A 25,252-nucleotide genomic window follows, 5' to 3' on the forward strand; every position below is an offset into this window, starting at 1 on the left:
TCAGCCTCAGTCGTCTAGTCTTATCCGGGGAAGTGGGTGGTGCTGGGAGCCCAGGTGGGGCTAAGGAAAGCCTCCCTGAGACTGGGTTTGATGCTTGTCTTAAAGGCAGGGCTTTCTCATTGGGGTTGTTTGCTTCCCTGCTTGCCTGGAGAGTGGTCAAGTGTTGTCTTCTGTAAGGACACTCAAAGAAGGGAGTTCATCCAGGTAGACAATCAAATGCAGATCCTGCCAGACGTGGCTGAGGCAGGGCTCTCTCGGATGTTTTGAGCCAGGTGTCCTGGCATCCTCTGGCTGGGCTGAGAGGCTCAGCCTGGTCCCTGCCAGCGGAAAGATGGGTGGAAGGCAGGGGAGGGGCGCCTGACCTAGGGTTCCACGTTTGCTATTAGAAAGCAGAGGTCCCTAGCATGGAAGCAAGGACTCCTGGGCTGTCAGAGGAAGTTCATGTTCATTTCCTTTCAAGCATGGCCCTCCCAGTTGGAATCACGCATTCCCTTCCTGGGCAACCAGTGCCTGAGAGGGAATAAAGCTCACTTTGCCCAATTTGTTTTCAGCACTTCGCTCTCACTGCCTCCCTTTCGGTTTTCTCTTTTTAATGACGTTTTGTTCTAATAGCACACAACACTAAAAATAAAAATAGATAACTAAATCATTAATAATAATAAAATAATAAGTGACAGGCACTCATTATTGGACCCTCTGCATAACCTTGGAAATTATTCCCAATTGGCAGATGAAGAAACTGAAGCTTGGAAAGGTTGGGTAACTAGTTCAAGGTTACACAGCTAGAATATCGAGAAGCATGGAACAGAACCCTATTCTGTTTTCCTTCAAAGCCTGGGATCCTTTTTGCTTGACCGCATTGCCTATAAAATGGGGATGGTAATAACAGTTGCCCTGCCTGCTTTGCAAGCCTGTGGTGAGGATCAAATGAGACAGTAATTGAGAAAGCACTTTGAAAATTGCAAAGCACTATATAAATATATGGTATTATTCTAATGTATCACTGGCCTACAAAAACACTGCTCAAACATTTCATTTAGGAGAAGACACACCAGATCATTATTCAATAAGATAACACCACATGTGATCCTTTTATCATTTGAAGAATGTTTACGAAGTCCACAAAACCAAAGCCATTAGGAAGGTTTTGTTTTTTGCGTAGGCTCAGTAAACTTGGAGCAGACTCAAGAAGTCTTTAAATAGTCAGGAAGTTAAACTGAAGAGACTACATTAAGTGTCAGAGAATTAAATATCCCTTCACAGACTCTGGGAATTTAAAATACATGCTCTTGATAAATTTAGAATATTCCTTGGAGGTGCTTAGAAGGAGTTGAATCTGAATCCTGTTGGTACTAAAGGGAGTTGTAATACATAATTGTACAAAATAATAACAGTAATTACAAGCAGTGGAGTAGTGTGAAGCTCACTGGCTATTGAACCAGACTCCCTGGGTACCTAGTTATGTAACCTGGGCAAATTATTTAATCTGTGCCTTATTTAGTGTTCTTTAAAAAAAAATAAAATTTATATTTATTATAATTAAATAATATTACATAAGTTTCAAATGTATGATTCTCTAATTAATCATCTGTATATTGCATTGTGTGCTCACCACCCAGAGTCTACTACCCTCCTTCCATCATTATATATTTGACCCCCTTTGCACTCTTCATTCTCCTCCACCTCCTTCCTTTCTGGTAACCACCCTTCTGTTGTCTGTGTCTGTGAGTTTGTTTGTTTTGTTGTTTATTTGCCAATTTCTGTTTGTATCTCTTAACATGATACTCTCAAGATCCCTCCATGGTGTCACAAATGGCAGTATTTCATCTTTTCTCATGGCTGAGTAGTATTTCATTGTACGTATATACGTACCACATTTTCTTTATCCAATCATCCATAGAAGGACTCTTAGGTTTTGCCCAAGTTATCTTACTGGTAAAATGGGAATAATAATGGTGCCTACCTTGTTGTGATGATTAAATAAGTAATTTGAGCAGTGCGTGGGTCATTATAAGCATTCAATAAAAGTTACCTTCTGCTATTTATATGATTTATTAAGCACATAAAATATTTATGGACAATGCAAAAAGAGAATGTTAAAGATACTTAAGATATTCATCTGTTAGGATTAAGAGTCTCTGATGTGACAGGTATTATGCCCCATATGTTACATACATTATCTCTTTACTCATCATAACAAAATCAGAAGGAGACTTTAACACACCCCCATTTTACAGATAAGGAAACTGAAGTCCAGACAACACTATATAATAATCTGAATTGCTCTCTAAAAGCTTTTTATTCTTTATTGCTTTCCCACACTACCAAAGCCTGGCAACTGGTAGCATGTGCTCTGCCCCTGGATCTAGTTGATTGATATTGAGGGTGGGGGGAGGGCCTGTCTGGTGTCCTAAGCTCTGCCCACACTGCTGAGAGACGGAAACCAGGGGCAGAAAGACTCAATGGCTTAAAAAGTTGAGGTCAGCCTTTGCACACCTTTTCAGGGTTCTGAAGCTAATCTGTGATCACATGCTTCACTAATGTTTTAGAAATATTCAATAGAGTAGGAGTATAGGGTACTTAGCAGTGAATCCATCAAGATTTCCAACTGGGTTGATTTAGGATGGTATCACATCAGACCACCACTTTGAAACTTCCTCTAGCTCTCGATTCTCCTACAGGAAAATGTCCTGATTTTTTAACATGATGGTAGAGTGGCATAAGTTAGGCCTTCAAGGTCCACAGACTCAGGTCTGAACCCTGGCTCTGTCATCAACCAGCTGCAAGATTTTAAGCAAAGATTAATTTCTTTTCTTCTTTTAATTTTACTTATTTATATTCAGAGAGAGGAGAAGAGAGTGAGAAAGAGAGGGAGAATGTGTGGTTGCCTCTCGTGTGCCCCCAACTGGGGACCTGGCCTCCAACCCAGGCATGTGCCCTGACTGGGAATAGAAACAGCAACCCTTTGGTTCTCAAGTCGGCACTCAGTCCACTGAGCCACACCAGCCAGGGCACAAAGGTTAATTTCTTAAAGCCACAATTTAGCTCACCTGCAATATAATGCTTCCCTGCTGGGTTATTGTAAAGATCAAATAAGATACAAAGGGATGCACAGTACGCCACCCCATGTGGCTCACTGTAGGAGATTACTAAACATTAGTTCCCTCCTTTTCCATTAGCAAGGCATACATCTATTTATTAATAAACTCTATGTGCCTATATAGTTCATGATGACCAAATTGAAACACGCTGTTCCCAAATGTGCCATAGAAATGAGCTAATTTATGTGGATTTGCCTAGCTTAATGCATGGGACAAAATGAGCTCTAAATAAGGTGGAATGAATGAAGTGGCCAGCTGGTCAGAGAGGGGGGTATTGGGAATGTTTTCTGTCTTGGGATCCCAGGGAAGCCTGTAAGGGGCGAGGTGGGGCACGGAGGAAGGCATCTGGTCAATGAGACATGTCCGGTGCCTGCACACTGCTGCCCCCGCTCCGTCTAGATCCTATTGACCTCCTCTTCCACCCCCAAGCTAGACCTTTAAAGCTTGCTATTTGTCTATTCTTGAAAGGGTGTCACATAGAATAGGATTAAATTTAGTGCATAGTGATTGCTTTGTGGCTCAGACAGAATTGTTTCTGGCTAATTCTGCATTGGCTCCTAGTCCTGTAAATGTCATTAGGGTATTGGAGCTAGCCACTTCTGCTGACTTCGTGTTGACTTTCTTTGTATCAGACATAAGATCCCCAAAGAGTTCCTGTGCAGATGACCATTTAAGGGCCCATGCAATCTTCATAAATTGATTTGGGGTTACATGGGAACGCAGCCTCTCCTGGAATTGCATTTAGGACCCAGACTTAAAGTGTATTTTTCTGCTGATGTTTTTTTTGGTCCCTTTCCATGTGCTGGATAGCTGGAAATGGACAGATACACAATAGGAAACCTCTTTGGTTTCTATAGGAACACATCTTATACTTGGTCATTGTCAGCTCATTAACTGTTCTACCTAAGAGAATTTTCCAACTATTAGAAGCATTCCTCATTAAATTCCAAATGGCTTGCTGTTTAACGGAAATCTTCCTTAATGGATTGCTCACACACCTCTGTCTTCCTAAAGAGGGCTATCTTTTCACAGTAATCCATGGGCATCATTGTGAGTTATGAGATGGTGTTGCCATAGAGTATATACCTTGGTCTGGTGAACTCTGGACTAATTGCCCCAAGCTATTAACATTTTTTGAGTCCATGGGTCTCCTGTCTTTCTTTTTTTTTTTCCACAGTACTTTCTAGTTATCTGCCTCCATCTCCTTTCCTGCTCTCAATTTGTTGTGTCTAGTCAATTCTGGACTGGAAATCTGATAACTAAGCTTGTGAAAAGTGCATATAAATAGCTTCTGAGTGAGGACCATTTTAGCTTTCATAAGGAGTAAGAGCTTCAGTACATAAATCTAGGCTGGCTCACCGAAACAAAGAGAGTCCTTACTTGGACCATATTGTGTCAGATATTTGTTTACCTAGTCTATCAAACTTGAGTCACAGGAATCCAATCCAAATGTTGACTGGGACCTCCAAGTTTCTGCTACTTAAATGATTCCTTAAAGGGGGTTTTATAAGACCTTCAAAAATTTATTTAAGCATTTCTTGTTCACTGCCAGGCACTGAGCTAAGTATTGGCTGTCCAGACTGACACAGTCCCTACCCTTGGAGTGCTGAGCATCTTAGATGGGAAAACATACAGAAATGGATAAAAATGAAAAACAGAAGTAAGGGGTGTATTAAAGTTCTGAATAGCTCAGAGGAGGGATGATGTCTATTTGGAAGGATGAAAGGCAAGAGAAAACACTTTGTTCCCTCTCTGTCTCCCTCCCTTATTTCATTTACGTCTTTTTGTATTTCTCTCGTTCCTACATTCAGTAAACCTTTATTCTGAACCAACTATATTCCTTTCAGCAGTGAATGGAGAGGAGGGGCAGAGGGACGGAAATGAGCGTCCCAGTACAAAGAGTCAGGGACTGAAAGGGCCGAGTGTGTTTGGAATGGTGAGCCGTAATTTAGCATGGCTGAAATAATGGGAGACAAGATTACAAAAGACTTTGTGTGCTCTGCTGAGGTCTTTATCTCCTGTGCAGTGATAGATGCCCAGTGAAGGTTCTAACCAGGGGGTTCTGAGAAAAGTGTGGCCATATGGTGGGTGGATTATGGCATGGAAGATGGACAGCAGCAAAGAAGCACCAAACCCACACCATCTCATAAATTACATGTAATTTTCAACTTCACCTTTAGACCTTAAATTCTGGGTTTTCTGCCTCCATTACCCAGAATCCATCAGTGGTTTTTTGTGTTTGTTTCTGTCTTTGCTCTTTTTCCGCCTTGATTCTGTTACACAAATCCAAGCAATCAGAACCTATTGGAGGTACAAAAGACTGCCTGAGTCTCGAAAGGCTCATCGGTGAGTCAGCCATGATTTTGCTGTGGAATGATATCAGCGGAATTTGTTAATGACTGAATTGTGTCCCGTGTTGTACTGGTTCTTAACCCATATCATGAGGATTAAATGAGATAATGAGTGTGAAATTCTTATGTCTGACCCATAGACACTAAAACAACAGCAGTTGTTTCTAATGATGTTTATTCCACTTTGTCATGCTGCCTGCCAATGGCACACACTTTGACTTTTTAAGGTATGTGGGCTCTCAGCTGATCCCCACTGTTTTGTTAGCTCCTCAACTGCAGGGATGGAGAATGTTAATCTTTGTATCATACTGACTTTAACTGCGATATTTAAGGTATCACATCCTCATCAGTGATGCAGAGACCCACACATGTTTTCAGAGAGCAGCAGAAATTCAGTTTTAATTTATCATTACATTTAAACAGGAAGAAAACCTGAGTGTAGTGTTCCTGGAGGTTTTAACCAGAACAACATTCTCTTTGCATTATCAATGTTCCTCAGTCCCCACTTGGCTGGAGCAACTACCTCTGGCTTCAGTTAGCTATTTACATTCCTCTATTTTTATATAAATTGTGCTATATTAGCATATATTTCACACTGTGACCTAGTGTTTCCCAGATCTTTTAAGCCAGGCTATTTGTACATTAGTCAACGTCAACGGAAGTAAAATCGCAAATTGAGTACAGACTATAGCCCTGCTACATTGCCCCCTCTGTCACGCTGAAATGGATCCCTTGTTCTAAGAAGATTTGCCGTGAAATACAGTCTATTTACATTAAGGAGACCTCTGTATATTTAAGGCGTAATTGTTTCAGGGCCTTCATTAATTCTTGAGCTGCAAGAACTAGGTTTTCTTTTCTTGTATCTTTTCTACAACAATGGAAGTCAGGGGTTTCAAAAAAAAAATAACAAATTGGTCCTCATTAAAATGGAGCTGGAAATAGTTTTCTGGTAATATACTTTACAAACAATGAGAGATTCTGATTGTAAATCAACTCCAGGACCCAGCTGTCTCAGGGAGCAGGCTGGGAAGCTCCAGGATAAAAGGTAGTCTGTATTTTTATGGAAAAATAAAACAATTTTTATTTTACTTCTGTAATTGATGAAGTGCTTATCTTGTCAAGAATTTTAGAGTTGGAAGGTATCTCAGAGTTCATCGAACCTAGCCCCTTCCTGGAATAGTAATCCCTTCCTCAGCATCTCTGACAGGTGGCCATCTTACGCTCTTCTTGAACACTTCTAGCCAAGGACACCTCATGCCTTAAAAAAATATTGTGATTAAATATATGTAAGATAAAGTGAGCCATTTTAATCATTTTTACGGGTACAGTTCAGTGGCATTAAGTTCAGTCACACTGTATTGTAACCATCATCATCTATTTCCAGAACTTTTTCTTTTTCATTTTTCCAAACTAAAACTCTATGTATTAAATAATAACATCCCATTCCTTTCTCCCTTCAGCCTCTGACCACTGCCATTCTACTTTGTCTCCATGAACGGGACTGCTCTGGGTACCCATATAAGTGGATTCATGTTGTTATTTTTTCCTTTTGTGACTGGTTTACTTAGCATTCTGTCTTCACAGTTTATCCTTGTTGTAGCATGTGTCAGGATTCTCTCTCTCTCTCTCTCTCTCTCTCTCTCTCTCTCTCTTTCTTTCTTTCTTTTTGTTTTTCCTATATTCCATTTGTATGTATATACCATATGTTGTTTATCCATTCATCTGAAAATGGGCACTTGGGTTGCTTCCACTTTTTGTCCATTATGACTAATGCTGCTGTGATCATGATGTATATACAAATACATGTTTTGGTCTATCCAGAAGTAAAATTCCTGGATCATATGGTAATCCTAAATTTAATTTTTTCAGGAACTGCCATATCATTTTCCACAGTGGCTGTATCATTTTACATTCCCAGAAGCAATAAACAAGCTTTCCAAATTTTCTACATCCTCACCTGCACTTGTTATTTCTTTATTTCCTTTTTAAACTTTATTATATAATTCTAAGAGTATGGACTTTGGCTTTGAAACCTGGTTCAGCCATATATTGGTTGTATGAGTTTGGACAAATTATTTAATCTCTATGTGCTTCAGTTTATTTTATTTTATTTTTGTAAAATGTGATTTAAAAAGGAGATGATGGTTATAAAATTATGAGGATGAAATCAGACCATCCATTCAAAACTACTTAGTTCAGTGTCTGAAAATAGTAGGCTACCACTGAATGTTTGCTTTTGGGTTTTTGATCATTGATTACTCAATTCTATTTTGGCCCCACTATCATTGTTAGATTGCCTTCTTTATTTTCACTTAAAACCAGCTTTGGCATAATTTATGTAACTTGAATAAAAGTTGTAACAGCATTCATCAGTCCTGGTTCTGCTCTTTATAACCTCACAGAAAAAAAATCATATCTTCCCTCCATGTATCTATCACCTCTCTGATATTTGAAAATAGCTATCATTCACTGGTCTTCTCTTACTTTGGCTAAAACTTCTGGGTTCCTTCAACTGTTCTTAAGTAATGTGGTGTTTAGATCTCTCATCATGTTTCTCAACCAGTTCTGGACTGCAGTTTATCTGGTAGAATAGTGGTTGGAAATTTCACTCTCTCCCTCATTCTTTTGGTTTTACTCCCTAACAGTGATGATTATATGGAAGACAGTGGACATGTGGATATTGATGAATGAGTTCAACAGACTAAGCTACCCCTCATTTGTCCCCAGTGTTTCTTCCTCATTTCTCAGAATGCCTGATGTCTATAGCACTTGCTTTTTAAAATTTTCTCCATTTGTTTTCTCTCTCTTTGCTGTTAGCTCCTTAAGAGGGAGCAGGTAGCTCCTGCTCCTATATACTTTCTTCATAGTCCCACCAGCAACCAGAGCACAAGGGCTATACTTTTGAAATAAAATTGAGTTGCACTCTTAGATTTAGACCTGTGTCTACTGACATAGACACTGTGTCATTGGATTCATTGAGGGCATTGGCTAGAGTCTAGGCCTTGTCTATTTTGAACACCTAAAGGTTTGCCCAGGAAGAGAAGGCTGGGGCAGGAGGGTATTTTGGCTGTAACACCAAGGAGCACTTTGAACTTGGATCTACAGACATGAAAGTCTAGGGAGGGCTTGCTTCACCCTTCCCCACCCAGTGTAACTCATTAACTCTCCAATGCCAACCTACACTGCAAGTTTCCAAATCTGCCCCAAGGAGGATGAATGGAGTGCCCTGGAAATGCTGGCGCTTTTTTGAAAGTTCCTAAGTAGTTGGAAGTATTGCATATTTCTGATTTAGATGCCTAACTCATCTTAATGTCTTTCTTTAGGAGCTCTTTGACATCCAAGAAGGCTTTCGGTTTTATTATAAACGTTTTTACCCTTCCAGACAAAATCCCAAACCTCTTTTCCAGAGAAGGGAAGATGTATTTTTGTCAAGGATAAAATACTTGAATGGTCTCCCAGCAACTCAAATGTGTGTCTGAAAACCTAGTTTCTCATGTATCATCCTCCCAAGCACGTCATATGTTTACATAAAATAAAAAGGTAAAAGCCAGATTCTCTTCCTTTCTTTAAAAAAAAGAAACGAAAAAAAAAAAAAAAAAAAAAAAAAAGAAGAAGTGAAGGGGAAGGGGGATATAACTCATTTTCTTGGCATTTTAATAGAATCCCCAGAATCCTTCTAACATAAGGCACTGTTATAGTTGAAAGGTGTGTTATAACTATGTGTAAACTAAAAACTTTATCTTTAGTAAAGAACTGGTAGATTCACTTACAATTGACATACATGAACTTTATGGCTTGAATTTTGTGACTTCTATTTGAACTACTCAGAACATTGGAAAATATTCATCTATAGTTCACAGCCACTTTTCAAATATTTGAGATGGTCAGATTGCTACATGCAGCTAAATAAGGTTTTATTTTGCAAAGTCAAGGCAATGTGGTCACTTCTTAGTTTGCCTGCTTGCCATATATGCATGTGGAATGATGCCATCCATGCCTGGTGATGGGCATCTCAGCATAGGCCTTCTACCCCTCTTGGGGGAGAAAACCAGCCAATCCCAGTACATGTCAGCCAGGGGGCTGCTCTCCCTCAGCCCTGTGGTCTCCCAGGTCTAATTTAGGTTGTGCTTGGTTTACCCATCGAGCAGATTTCAGTTTTGTAACATTTTGTGTGATTTAGTTGCTATTTCCATTGAGCTCTGCTACCTGGGGAAGTTTGCAGAGGTCAGGAGTTAATGCTTTTCAGTTTGTCTAAGGTAAACAAAGGGAGGCGGAGGAGTGTCTTTGCACAAAGAGGGGACGTTCTAAAGGGGATTATTGGGATCTGTTGACCTCTAAGTGAATTAGGGAGGCCATTCTACCGTCACCAACATGGTTGTCATGAAATGTGATGACCCTTCTGTCCCCTGTGTCACTTTTCTTGCTTGACTAACTCTACCTCTCGCTTTTCACATTTCATCATGGAGAACATGATGTGACAATAGGAAAGGAGAATTGTAGATAGTGACGCCTGCTCAGTGTGACCAAAATATCCTGACCTTAGATTTTAACATTATAACTTTTGGGGATAATTTCTTTGGATACATTTTTTTGGTTCTGTGAATTGTTGAAAAAACACAACCCTTGTAGATGTCAAACAGAGTTTATACTGTAAGTACTATATAATACATTAAAAGCCAAAGAATGAAACAAACATCTCCATAACAGGTCAGTTATATCATGCAGACTTCTACTTAGGTTATTTGTGTTTAAAGAAATGGGATATATACACACATCCTAGTAAAAAGATTAATTAGTGATGGTTTAAATAGAGGCCATTGTGGAGTAGGGGGACAGAACCATGGGTTCAGGTCTTACCTAACCCCTTTTTAGCAATGACTTTTGGCATATCACTCTTCAGTCCTTGATTTTGTCACAACTAAAATGGGGATAATGACACTTCAATAATTGTTTGTGAAAACATGTATAAATGTGCTTTACAAACTATCACTGATATTTGAAATGTTACTACACTGCTTCTTCCTCTTGCTCACTGCCATCACAGCTACCCCTTGTTAATGCGTGAGTCATCTGGGCAGCTCCTGCATCCTTTGACCCATGTTGCCCATTGCCTGCCAGTCAGTGGGATTCATCAAATATTAGGTACCTAATAAATGTCTGGCAATGGAGGATATTAAAAAAAAAAAGCAAAACTGAATGTGCAGCAATATGTAATGAACTGTTTGTAGTTCCCAAATTTGCTCAGCTCTCTGCAAGAGAAGAGCCTTTTTTCTGTCTACCCAGTGTCTGTTTATCCATGAAGATTCAACTCAAGGTCAACATCCCTTGACAGCCTCTGATGATTGTTTCTGTTAGTCTTCTACCCACTCTCATGAGGCTCTCTGGGATCCCATAAAACACTGGGCATACCTTGAGAGAAACACTCATTGTATGAAGGAGGAATCATTGAGTACTCTTTAAAAAGAGAAAACTCTCCTTTTTTGCACATGGTATATCCTAGTACAAAAGGATATACGAGATCTGTCCTTAAAAAGTACAGCCATTATTAATATAACGAGAATGGTTTGCACAACGTCGATGTAATTTGGCAGCTGAGGAAAGTGGATTGGAATGCACATCTGTGAACAGTGATGACTTCACTGTACTAGTCAGTGGGGACAGTAGACACTGTTGAGTGGCTGTCACATTCAAAATGACTGAGCGAGTAGAGCAATGAATCTGCATCAAATTCTGCATTAAGCTTGAACATTCCTCTGGGGAAATTATTTAGGTGATTCAGAAGATTCTCAGATAGGATTCAATGAATGCAGTACAAATAAAAGCATGGCGCAGATGTTTCGAAGATGGTCAAGAATCTGTTGAAAGTGATCCATGTTCTGGAAGGCCTGCAACAAGCAGAACACCTGAGAATGTTGAAAAGGTATGGGCTGTAATCAACAAAGATCGGAGAACTGTGTGAGGTTCCAGGGTACCTACTTTGAAGGGGTCCTATGTACAATGTTTCCTGTATCTTCTTCAACAAATGCCTTTTTCATGGTACATGGCTGGATACTTTTTGGACAGACCTTGCATAGTAAAAAGTAAGTCTCCTTCTCACCCTTAACCTGCAGCCCCCTCTGCAGTTTCCCTCCTTAGATGTCAGCACATCAGTTTTTTTGTGTATTCCTTTTATAGCTATATGTGTGGGTGTGTGTGCATGCATACGCGCGTGTGTGCATGTATGAATTAATATTTATATAGTCTTGCAACTCATAACAAAGTTTGGTCAACAATGAGCCACATATATGATGATGGTGGTCTCATGAGATTATAACTGAGCTGAAAGATTCCTATCAGCTAGTGGCATTGTAATGACACTGGTATAAACAAGCCTCCTACATTGCCAGTTGTTTAAAAATATAGCTCATACAGTTATATGCAGAACAAAATACACACTAATGATAATCAATGACTATGTTACTGGTTTATGCATTTATTACACTATACTTTTTATTGGTATTTTAGGGAGTACTCTTTCTACTTATTAAAAAATAAAAACTGTTTGCTCTAACACAGTATGCTATGTTATGCCAGCAACAGCCTCATGTATCTTATACAGGCTTCTAGCCTAGGAGCAATAGGCTGTACCATATAGGCTAGGTGCGTAATAAGCTGTGCCATGTAGGCATGTGAAAATGTATTCTCTGATCTTTGCACAATGATGAAGTCACCTAACGAGGCATTTCTCAAACATCCCTGTCATTAAGAAGCACATGACTATACATATAAGACTATATGCACACAATAATGTATGCATATACAGATATGTGTCATTATATTATTATATCTATCCACAAATATAAGAACACATAAGGATTTTCTTTCTTTTTACACAAATTATGTTTTTCTATATATACTAGCTGTACTTTGCTTATTTTTATCTTACGGATATATTTTGGTGACTTCTTTTCCAGATTAGTACGTACAGAGCTTCTTTATTCTTTTTAGTAATTGCATTATGTTCCATTGTAAATTTTAGATAGGCCTTTATTTCTTTAAACAGTCTCCCTTTTGGTGAACAAGTAGGTTGTTGCCAATCTTTTTCTGTTACAAACAATGCTGCATTAAAAATCTTATATAAATATAACTTCATACATGTTTGAGGACACCTGTAAGATAAATTACTAGAAGTACAATTGCTGGTCACAGAATATTTACATTTAAAATTTTCATAGATAATTTTTACCAAGTTTTACCAATTTATACTCCTGCCAATATGAAGGTCCCTATTTACTCATATCTTTGTCAATATAGAGAGTTATCAAGCTCTTTTTAAATTTTATCAATAAGCTTAGCATGTTTTTATGCATTTAAAAACCACATATATTTTCTTGTCTATAAATTGCTCATTTTCTTTGCTCTCTTATCTATTATATTCTTGAACTTTTTCTTCTCGCTTATTTGTAGGAGCTTTTGCTTACTATATTATGGCAGCTAGCCCTTTGCTTTTTGAGTTTCGATAATTATTTTCTTCCCAGTTTCTCATGTATCTTTTGATATTATTTTTGCTTTTTTCCTTATAGAATAATTTTAGCACAGTCAAATTTGTCTTTCTTTTTATGGCTCTTAGGTTTTGTGTCAAACTTTGAAAATGCTTTCCCACTTTAAGGTTGATAAATAAATTTATCCCCCATGCTGAGGATACACTTGCTTAATGGGGAACTTGAGGCAGCAGGTCCAGAAAAATGAGGACAGTAGAGAAGACTTGTGGGGAAGACCGTCTAATGCACAGTGTCACAGTATAGCACCTGGACTGTCCATTCAAGGGAAAAGCAGTGAAACAGAACCAGTTGCATTGCTTCCGTCTCCCAAGTGGTTCCACCAGTTGCAACAAATTTCCGCAAATACCTTGGTCATCCCTGACTGAAAATAGATGACCACATTCCATGTGGAGAAGGTATACACCTTCTCTTAGCAAAGCAGCTATTAAGAACATTCTCTTATCAGCCGGAGATCAAGTAGTCCATCTTGGTAGGTGACACACATGAGTGAACAGGCCGCCCCATTCATCATGTGCACAGTAGCATCAGCCGTTCCTGTTCACTGCCATTGACTAGCAAGGCCTCCGGAAACACTGCTGTTTGACAGCTCTGGGAGGAGGAAGAGCCCTCACTTTTCACATACAAGGACCTCTTTATCAAATCCAAACCATGGTCTTGCATTGTTGTGAAAAGTTCCCATGCCTGCAGCCACAAATACCAAGGCTGCTTAAAGGCTGCAGGTAGAACTACAAATCAGACACCTGGAAACCAACTCAAACTGTGTCTTGGCAGATTGATGTTGGAAAAGGACAGTCACACAATTATTTTTCTCTCATCATAAGACAATGAATAAAAAGTATATAGCAGGAGGTAATGACCAAATTTCCAACTCTGAGTAGCAGCTGCTATTACTTGAGCTCTGTGCTTATGGACGCAGGATCATCATTTCTTCCACATCATTGCTGGAAAGAGATCCTGTACTTGTGCATCTCTTAAATCTGATCAAATGAGCTACCAATATTGGACCCTGTCCCACTAGAGTGGTTCACTGTAGTAGGTGATTCTTCATTGTGCTTCACAGCAATGTAAGGAAGCTCCTCCCCACTTGTCTCTCTCCCTTAGTGTCTCAAACTTATTTCCGAATGCACAGAATAGTTTAAATTTGGTCAGCTTACGTAGTGGAAGGACTGTGGGTTTTGGGTTCAGAAAGACTAGATTCAAGTCCTGGTTTTTTCACTCTATAGCTTTAGGATTGTTTCTGATCTCATTGACCTGTAGTGTTCTTGTCTGTAAATGGCTATCTGTTACCCACAAATAATGCTGTATAACAAACCACTCCAACCCTAATGACCAAAAACACCAAGCATTTATTTATCTCATGAGTCAGTGTGTTGGCTGGGTATTTCTTTTGTCTGGACTGGGCAAAGCTGATCTTGGCACATTCTGTTAGCCAAAACAAGACACAAGGTCGGCTCAGATTCAGGTTGGGAAGTAGACTTCATCTATTCTGAGAAGAGCTGCAAAAAGTTGTGGGTACAGGGAGGAATGCTTTGTGGCCATTTCGCAATCTACCTCAATAGCTCATATGAATACATGTGATACTATATGGGGACTACAGCTATTATATCACATATGCATTCAGAAAACATTGGTTGAGTGCCTTCTCTGTATACAATGCAACAGTTGATGCTGTGAGCAATGTAGTCCTTAGCCTCAAGACCCATACAATCTTAGTAAAGAAGTACACTGAGGCAATTGCAGGTCACCTTGCCAAGTGTCAAGTGTCTTATGGGAGAAATAGATAAAACATCATGGAATCAGAAGAGGGAGAGATTAAACTAAGGGGCCCTGGGAAGCAATTCTGGTCCCAACTTATGCTCTGCTCAATGTTTCCCTCTATTTAATTCTAATTATTGATCTCCCCAGGCTATCAATAATGACACGGTCCTGGAAACCAGTCCAGACGAGCAAAGCATGTTAAACTGAAGCAATTTGAGGCAAATTAAGTATTTGAAAATTGCCAGCCATCTAGATCCTACACACCCAGCCTCATATGGCTGGAGCAAAAGCACCTCACTATCTTGCAGGATAATAGTAATCCTCCACAATTTACCTCTCTGGTTAAAATAATTTCCACTGATCCAGGAGTCTCGCAATCCCATTAACTTAAATGCTTGGTTTCCAGGGACAGCCAGAAGGTACAAATTATATTTTCAATAGATTTTTTCTTCTTCTTAGAATAGTTAAAAAAATTTTTTTCTTTTACTTTTTATTTTTTGGAACTTTGAAATAATTGAATTAAGAGCATGCTAGAGGGGCATTAGGAAAAAAAAAAAAAAAAAAAACCTTAAAATTGCGAAAGAGGCTTTGCCAGCAATAAAATAGAGGGCCTGCTCGGAACCAAGTTTGAGCCAGGAAGTTCATGGTTGTGTTCTGTCAGTTGATGACATGCCAGCGGACCTTAGGCAAGTTCCCTGGATGAGTCTGGGTTTCTTCAACTCCAACCAGGGTATGATTATCTCGAGCCTTGATCCTTCGCATGTGGAGTCATGAGCTAATATCTGGTCTGTGTACAGACTTTCTTGAAAGGAAAAGTGCTACCTAAATACAAGGTACTTGTATTATTGTAAGGTGCTTGGAATCTTAATAGCTTTTTCAACTGCATCCAAAGTGGGCTTCTCTTTGTAAATGTTATAAATGGCTGAGAATCAAAGCTAAAAAGGGTTTTGTTTTTCTCTCCTTCGATGCCTAGAGCAGGATGACTGCACAGTTGTGGAGTGTGCCCAGTTTGCCCATTCAGTGGGGAGCTCCTCAAACTTAAAATTCCCAGCCACTGAGGTCCTCTGCACTTAGGTACTGGTTGAGACAGTGCTGCCCTGCTCTTCACAGGAGGATGATTTCCCTCCTAAAAGTCTTAATTGGCTAAATCGTTAGCCAGCCAATTAAGAGAACTTTTAAGCTAAACATAAATACTTGGTTTTGAAAACCATTCAAGAGGTACCAGATTTGTTTCTGGTTAATATACACTGGGCTGTTTCAGTGTCGAGGTTGCCGGCGCCTTTGGAATTTTATGACAAAAACAAGAGTTTTACTCTGCCAACCCCCTTTCCCCTAGATTCTTAAATGACATTACACTTCTCAGTTCATTTAAACTGTTTCTGCCTGTCTTTCTTTCTTCCTTTCTTTCTTTCTCCCTCCTTCGCTCCCTCCCTCCCTCCCTCTTCCCTTCCCTACTCTTTCCCCTTCCCCTTTCCCTTTCCCTTTCCCTTTTCCTTTTCCTTTCCCTTCCTTCTCTTCCTTCCTTCCTTCCTTCCTTCCTTCCTTCCTTCCTTCCTTCCTTCCTTCCTTCCTGGGCATATCATTATTTGAGTTTCCCTAAATTGCTGGTTTATAGAGGAACAGTATGGTTATGTAAGACTCACCTAGAGAATTTAATAGTTTTGGGATAAGAGTCCAAGAATATATATTTGTTTAACGTGCTCCCAGCTGGGAGCATTGAATAGTCTTCAAACTGTATCTATAGTAAAAAAAAGAAAAGAAAAAAAAAAAAAAAGAAAATCTTTATCGGATGGTGATCTACTTTGATGAAGGTTACCATTGACTGGGCGCTGAACTAATCTCCAAATATTTTCTTAGTTAATCCTCATCACAGTCCTGCAAGGGCATTACTATTAAACCCACTTTATGAATGAGGAACTGGGGTTTCAACTGTGAAGTAATTTGCCTAAGGTCATAAGCTACTATGTGACAGAGCCGTGATTTGAACATGACTGACTCTAAAGTCAACACAACACCTTTAATCTCTCTGCTATGCTACCTCCCATCTAGCCTGTTCCACGATCATGTAGAAGCCAGGTAAGGACACTAAGGAAGAATGAGACATGATCCTTACCCTCATAGAAAGTTTACTGTCTAATCACAATGAAGAACACTTACTCATTGATGGCTGAAGGACACATGGACCATAGAATTAAGTGCAAATCAGAATAATACCAGGTTCTGTGTCTTTTCAATAGAAAACTGAGTTAGCAGATTTATTTTATTTTCCTATTGAATTACACATTGTTTTGCTGTGGTTTAAACATAGTTTCAAACAGAAGTATTCTATTTGAGGTTCAAACACAAGAAATATTTTATTGATGTCAGCATTATACTATTTCAAAGAGATGAAATTTGTGCATCAAATATTTTGTTTTATATATCTTACTTCCTCCTTGATCTGGCTGGGGCAGAATCATTTAACCTGTGCACAGTGCCATGTTGAACAGACAGTCTGGAGCCAAGTGTAAATTAGAAAGGTAAAAGGAACTGGAAATTTAGACCCTCTTAGGTTAAAATAACCCTCCAGTCCTAGCATATATTTATGTTGCTAGGGAGATAAAAGTGCAAAAGACCCCGTCGCAGTTGAAGAATTGATTTAGGAAGCTTATAGGGCTAAAACCTATTCACTAAGCCTGAGAGAGGCATTCCCTGTTTCCAGAGCAGACTCCATTTAGTAGCTAAGTTCTGTCAGGCAAGGCAGTCATGTGAGTATGACAGGTGAAGACATACTTACTGTAGGGTTCTCAGTTCTTTATTCACTTTTTTTCAGGAAAAACCCTGTTTTATTTACATTAGGAAATTAGATAATCCAGGCTCCTCGTGTCCATCTAAATGCCTGGCTCTTCAGAAACCACGTAAGTTTTATCACCAAAGTCTTTGATCAGGGCAGGAGCCTTCAAAACTGCCCAGTCTCTTCATCCTGCACCCCTACCTCCACCTCGCACACAGCATTTATCATACTGTATTTTAATTCTTCGTTTACTTTTCTGTGTTCCTACCACACAGTGAGCTCTGTAGAGTCTTGATTGTTTTCACCATTACGTTCCAGCACCTAGCTAGCATTTAGCTAGTTTAGAAGACAATAGGTGCTCAATAAATATTTGTTGAATGAATGAATGACTACATGGATGGATGGATGAATCAATGAGCAAACTAATGAACATAAGCACATTAAACTCCTGTTGAAAGTAAGGAGTTTTAAAAGAAATCCTTTCTGGCCATCTAGTTTTCCATAGTTCCATGCTAATGTGCCATGGCTTTAGAAAACACCCTGCACAACTTAACTTTGTTCCCATTTGTATATAGAACTTAACCAAGACTTTATTTGTTTTGCAAGAGTCAAGAATGAAATCTCAGGCTGTCATGGAATTGCAGCTAGGAAAGCATCTTTCTTGGGTCTCTTGTTTCTTTTGAGTGGCAGGTGACTTTGAATTGGCCAGAGACAATTAGAGTAATGGGCTTTTACTACAATTGGATTATAGACTATAAAATGAAAGCGTGCGTGGACCATACAAAGGGGGAAATTAAATGGCAAACCCCGGAAGACAAAGACAGGTGCCACAGCAGGATGAGTCGGAAGGAAACATTGCCAGAAGGCACTTCTGAGGAAAAAAGCACATAAGGAAGAGCAACCAAGTAGAAATCAGAAGAAAAGAGTGAAGTTTGTTGATGTCATTGGAAATCTAAGGTGTCTGCAGCACCTGAAAGGGAAGGAAATGAAACCTCTGGCGGAGATAAGACCAGTTTCTGAGCTAAGCATTTTTCAGCGTGCCTCCTTTTTTTTTTTTTACTCTGTCTTTGCCAACTTTTTCTGAAGCCAGAGGTAAACTAATTCTTTTGTTGCGCTAAGCCTCCATGGAGCAGCACCATTGGTGAATGCTGGAGTGCTAACTTTGGGTCTGTTCATTTGGATTTCTTCCTGGGGAATGTCTAGCTTTGAGCAATTTTGAAATTTCTGTGAGGACTTTGCACTGGCCCTAAGTAGACCCTGTCTCCCCAGTGACTATTGGGGATGTTTCCTTTTTGTCTTTAAGAAACACATGCATAAACACACACACACACACACAAAATTAGAAGCCTCTGGAATTTTGAGATTATTGTTTGTTGCCTTTGCTGGTGTGGCTCAATTGGTTGGAGCATCATCCCCTACACCAAAATGTTGGGGATTCAATTCCCCATCAGGGCACATACCTAAGTTGTGGGTTCAGTTCCTGCTCAAGGCACATATGGGAGGCAATCAGTCCATGTCTCTCTCTCTCTCTCTCTCTCTCTCTCTCTCTCTCCCTCTCTCTCCCTCTTTACCCCTCTCTCCCCCTCTCTCTCCATCCCACATTCCTCCCTCCTTTCTTCCTTCCCTCCCTTTCTCTTTCTCAAATCCATAAACATATTTTTTTTAATTACTGTTTATTTATCTATTGGAAGAAGTGGCTGCTGTATAACTGAGCATGGCCATTATTGAGTTGTTTGCATTTCCTCTGGTGTGCCATAGTATTTCTAATACACGGGCCTCTTCTCAGACTGAAACAATCTTTCCCTCACCCTGATCCTTTGGGGTTCCCCCACCCTAGTGTAAATCACCAGGATATACTATTTCTCAGTGCTGCCATACAACTCTTTTTACCTCTCTTGTACCTCATCACATATTTAGTTTAAAGTCAAGGCTTATTTAACATTTTCAATGTATTTTCCAATTTATTTGCTTATTAATGCTTCCTGTATACAACTCCTAGGTTTGACTTTCCGCTTAGTGAAATAAAGAATTTAGCACAAAAGGCCGTGAGCACATTCATGACAGTTTTACTCTTAATAGACAGAGAATGGAAACAACCAAATGTCTGAAGTAAATGGTTAAACAAAGTGTGGTCCATCAATACTATGGAATATCACTCAGCCATAAAAAGAACAAACCATTGATACCTGCAATAAGTTGGGTGGATATGAAGGGCATTGTATGAGTTTGTTTCTATAACATTCTTGAAACAACAAAAGTATAGAGATTCAGAACAGATTGGTGGTTGCCAGGGGTTCTGTGTGGCTGGGAGGAGGGGGTGACTATGACAAAGTAGCATGGGGAGGTCTTTGGTGATGACATAGTTCTTTGTCTCAGTTACAGTGCAGGTTTCATCATGTCCTCACATGTGATGAAAGGACAGAACTTTCCACACATTGTAACAATGCCGAATTCCTGGTTTTTAAACTGTACCATGATTATGTAAGTTGTAACCATGAGGAGAAACTGGGCAAGGGGTACCTTGGACCTCTCTGGTCTTTACACACCCTTTTGATTTCTTGTGTAGACATTTCCCCCTACCCTACCCAAGTTCTGGATGAACTATAAGGGTCCTAGCAACTTCTCTGGGCCATTGGGGGACCTGTCTCTAGCCCCTCCCCACAGGTGGGAGGACTCTCCCAGGCTCTAGTGAAGGCTTTAGGTGGGAATCCAGATCTCCACTGGCCACATCTTTGGTTTTCAAATGAGCACCGAAACCACAGCCCCCAGCCCAGAGGCACCTTCTGCATCAGCTTCTATTTGCTGTTCTCTCCCTCCCCACCCCCGAGAATGTTCCTTTCTTCCAATGTCAGCTATGCATTATGCTTTTTCTTGTGATTGTTCAGTAGTCTGGGTGTCTTTAGTCTGGTTGGTATGATCCCTAGAGTTGCATGGAAGAGACCCCAAGTATGGTAGTTTTAAGATCGTTTTCCAGACTATTTGTATTCACTTTATAAATGTGGGTCATCACGGTGCTTTGTGTAGCATAACTCCTTTCAGGACAAGAACTAACTGCATGTGTTCTGAAATATGAAATTAGCAGATTTAAAGAAAGAAATAGTCTTTCCAAAGGGGAAAAGGGGCATTTAAGTGTGATCAGGAAGTATTCCCTCTCCTCTCTTCGTGTTGCCCACCATCCTCTTTAGGTTTTAGAATTAGGGAAACAAGCACTGAGAGGGGAGTGAGGTCTCTGGTACCGGTTCTCATCCTGAGTTCTGCAGAGCTTAGAGTGCACAGGCGTCCTCTGGGGCTGAGGGGGGCTGACATGGGGGAGCAACACAGCACGCCTTTTAGCTTCCTCCCTGCCCCCATCTGGGCAGTTTGAGACACTCTGGCTCTGCCTTCAGGCTGCCTGGGTTTGGTCACAACCCCCATCCCCACCTCAGCAAGTTAAGTATGTGTCTGCCTCAGGTTCTCCAATGGAGAAATGCAGGTAGGAACAGACCTACCTTATACAAGTGTTGAGAAGATCTCTGAGTGCAAGAAAAGCCTCCTAGGCACTGAGAAAATCTGGACAACTGTTTTTGTTGTGTTTTGTTTTGTTTTTCTTCAATTTCTTTTTTGTAAAAAGATGAATAATACCACAAATTGTGTTACATTTGAGTATTTTTTCTTTGACAAATTCGCGGCTTTGCCACATTTACAAGAAAGACCCTGGGAGAGGCACTTGTTCCCTCCAGCTTTACTTGGTGACCCCTGGGTTGGACACTGGTCCCAGAAGAATGCTGGTCTGTACCAGGGTAAACTCGCATATCACGGGGTCAGGATGCAGGACGCGGCACGGCTGGGCGCTTTTGGGAACAGCTGCTGCATCCTGTGAACGTTGGGTCTCTATCTGCCAACTGCTGAGATGAACCAGTAACCCTTTTGGAAAGCACAGGCTTTTATCAATGAGGAGGATTCAAGGCTCATTTTTTTTCCCTTCCCTCCAAATAACACTCCCACTGTTCAGACTTAAATACCAAAACCTTATGGTTTGCGGAATCAGTGCCAGAAAGTCAATCACCAGTGAATCTGCAAAGATAATAGCTCCTATTGATCAAATCGGGAGAAGAATGCTTTGCCCTCCTACAGAGGTCAGGAAAGATAAGAGCTGGACTTGTCTAAAACATGCTCCATTTGCTTAAATTGGATCAAACCACATAAAACACTTATGTTCTTAGAGAATTGGTGACCAATTCAGGAAAACCTCACAAAATGAAAAGATTGGCTTGGATTACGAAGGTATGCGAAATGGAATCTTTCTAAAAGTATGGCCTGTGCGTTGTTTCAGACCTAGACAATGACGTAGCGGCTAACTGGAGGGTGTCCACGGAGAGGATGGCTGGCTGCTAGCGGCCTCGCTAGACATGAGGGGAAGACATAAAAGATCCCTGAGTGTCCATGCTGTGCTGGGCAGTGCACGGGACCCTTTTGGTCCATTATCTAATTTAATCCTACTGCTTAAATCCCATCTAACTGAGTCTTGTGACACGGCTTTCTTGTTCTCATCTCACAGAAAGCAACTTTCTCATGAACACAACATTTGGAAATGGCAGAAATTAGTATTTTAATCAAGGTGTCTATTTCCATTCAATATTACAGTGTCCTAATTGAACACATACTGATTTGTCGTTACCACAATATAATTTTGCACAAAGAGAGCTGCTTGTTTGGTATTAAATATCTCATCCTTTTGCCACAGTGAGGAGAATAGGAGAGGAGTTGAATCCATCAGTGGAAATCCTACAGGGTCAAGAGTGGTTGGTCACGTCTCTCTCATACGCTGCTGCTGTCCCTGGGATTGATGGAGGTCAAGTTGAGATGTGCTCAATTTTTTTTACTAAGTTCAGCCTTCCTTTGGGCAACAAGGAAGCTTATTAAACATTACTAATACTAAACTTTTCACATAAAATAATAAGCCTTTTAAAACATGTGGCATCAAGATAATATTTTTCAGAGGGATTATTCATATTGTAAAATATTGTATCTGTCTTTATTGTCATTTTACTTGAGAAGCTGAACATGTGATTATCTAAAGGAATGAATCTTGAGGCTGAGAACAAAATTCCTTAGAATCATCACAATCCCTTAATGAGCTTGTGAATTGAAATTATCTTTGCTGTAGCCCAAGAACCAAGCGGTGATTATTGTCCAGGGACACCTGGGGGCAATTTCACTGTTAGCAGTGCCAAGAATCTATTCATCAATCCTAAATTATGTTCAATCAGCAATTCAAACTCAGGTTAGAAAAACCAAGTAACATACAATAAACTTCCTATGAAATTCGTAAAATGAAACCTATGTTGCTAGCAATTTAAACTGTGAGCAGCAGTAAGATGAAGCTATGAAAATATTGAATGTAAATGTTGTCAAGACCTATCTTAATCCCCCCACTTCCCCACCCTAGCTTCTGTGCCTGCAGTGCCACCGGGGCTGCCGTGCCCTGTTCCTGAGCCCCCTGAAGTCTGGGTGTCGGAGCGCTTCAAGAGCCCTGTTCTAAGACGGACCACAGTGACCTGCGCTACCACAAACAAGGGGCTATTATTCAAGAATCCAAAGTGGGTGGTAGCAGGATGGGGTCAGAGGGGAGCTGCGGTTAGAATCATACTCTGAGGGCCCTAAAATGTAGGCAATTAGCGCTTCCTGGTGAAATCACCTGCATGAAATAACCAGGCTAGGACAAGTGGTTGATAACAGAAGCATTCCCTTCTGTAGTTTTGCATTGGCTATTTTTCTTACTGGGTAAATTTTTCTTTCTGGTTTCATATTTTGGAATTTTATGTGCTTAAGATCCTTGTGATACTGCCTACTTGACTTCAGATTCCTTGAAAGAATCTATTCTTTTTCTTCCCTGCCCACTCTCCCTCCCCCCTGCCCCAGGATCTAGGAGGCAAGAGGGGCTATTTGAGAGGGAGTGGGTACGTGTGGTTTGTCTACTTTCTTTTCCACTTGCTTTCTTTCCCACCTAGACAGGGAGAGAGGCAAGCCGAGGAGGTATGTACAGACCAATAACCCTTTTGTCCCTGCCGTGCATGGCAGGTTGATCGAAGACCCAGTAGGCAAACTACAAGCGGGCCTCTGCAAGGTCTCCGTGGGTAAACATCCTGTCCTTGGGAAAGCTCGCTGACGGTGGCGTGTGGCTTCTATGGCCAGGTGGCAGACAGTCTCCATCAGTAAATAAGGAAATGTGGAAAGCGTGCTTATCTAGGTGAAAAGGTGGAGAGAGAGAGTGGTAAGGTGAAACAACTCAGGTTTCACAGGCTTGAGTACTAGGCAGCGTGGGCTGCTGGGAGTTGTGTGAGTGGTAGTCAGACATTCCTGGATTTGAATCCCAATTCTTCTACTTACCCAAGTTCACCTCATGTTCCAACTCAGATCCCTTTTTAGTGGCTGCCTAGAGTATTGTGTTGAAAAGGCTCTAAAGCAGGTGTACTAGACAAAAAGGGCCATAACCGATTAATATCTGCGCCAGATTGAAGGAGGGGCACTTACAGCATGGGTAACATATATCGAATGACCTAGGCCCTGAGGTCTCTGAGATACTACACAGCACTACAGTTTAGTAAAATTGTGTGCGTGCATGCGTGTGTGCGTGTGTTTCACTTATTTTTCTTGGGAAGACTGTGTCTAAGACTAGTCGTCTATCAAAAAATGAAAGAGTTTATGTTTGATAATGGTCGATCTTTTCTACAGGTTTGGTTTGTCATTAGTGAAATATTTGTATTTTTAATTTTTAAGCCTGTGTTTCAAAGAAAACAATATTCAGACCTGGCCTACAGCTTGTCCATCTGGATAGCATCTACAATGCAGGCACCACTGCCTGGCAAGGAGAGCAACTGTTCCAGTTTAATAAGCTGTGGAATGGCAGTGGTCTCCCTCCGAAGGCAGGGCCTTTGGAAATCTCCTGTAATGCTTCTAACAGCCCATAAGTTACTGTGGTTAATATTGCCCTTGTCTTTCTCCCCTCCCTTCTTTTTCTTTTCAGAAACAGAGTTGTCAGTCACTGCTGAGTTAGTGCCTACCTCATCATGGAACATTTCAAGTGAGCTCGACAAAGGTATACAGTGGGGACACACGGGGGAGGCGGGGGAGGGGACACGTGAAACTCCATTTTGAACCCTGGCACAGCCTACTTCGAAATCAACTGCTTTTTAGATCACTAGAAGGAGGCTGGGGCCAAAATAAATTCCCTGCTTACTTTGTGACCATTGAACATTTAATGACTTGGAATTCCCTTATTTCTGGAGAGGTTTCTTTTCTTTTTTCTCTCTCTTTCTCTTTCCTTTCCCTTCTTCCTCTAAAATGTTCCACATGGTGAAAGTGCTTCAAGATGTGAAATAGGGTTGTTTCTGACCTTCCTGACACTGCATCTAGTGGATCTTATTTAGGGGATTTGATTCCGCCTGAGCCCAGATTGATCAGAGCTGCTTGCTGGGTGACCTTTCATGGCGAGTATTTGATATACTTGCAGGGTTCAGGGCAGAGCATTTGGAATGTTTGTAATTGCCTTTGCATACAGATGGCAGCTTCCTCTCTGCACGTGGGGAGCAGGTTCCTACTATGGGATTGCTTTAGTATTAATTAAGCCTCGCCATATGCTAAGTACTGACTTCTCTATAGAGATCCTATGTCCTGGATTGATAAATCTGGACACATTTAAAGCCCCTGCAATTGGCTCATATTACCTTCCAGCTTCATTTCTGTTTA

General features: G+C 40.5%; 1 protein-coding gene across 1 annotated transcript in view; it reads left to right on the top strand.

Moving 5' to 3' along the window:
• The first annotated feature begins 24,406 nt into the window (after window positions 1-24,406).
• Window positions 24,407-25,252, top strand: part of ROR1 (ROR family WNT receptor 1) — a 167,989-nt gene continuing 167,143 nt past the window's right edge. The window contains exon 1 of the mRNA XM_090269562.1: window positions 24,407-24,602. Within this exon, the coding sequence (XP_090125688.1) occupies window positions 24,407-24,602 (196 nt within the window). The remainder of the gene's footprint in view (window positions 24,603-25,252) is intronic.

This window comes from Furipterus horrens, unplaced genomic scaffold, assembly GCF_987537825.1.
Source record: "Furipterus horrens unplaced genomic scaffold, mFurHor1.1.pri manual_scaffold_3, whole genome shotgun sequence".
Classification (NCBI taxonomy): Eukaryota; Metazoa; Chordata; class Mammalia; order Chiroptera; family Furipteridae; genus Furipterus; species Furipterus horrens.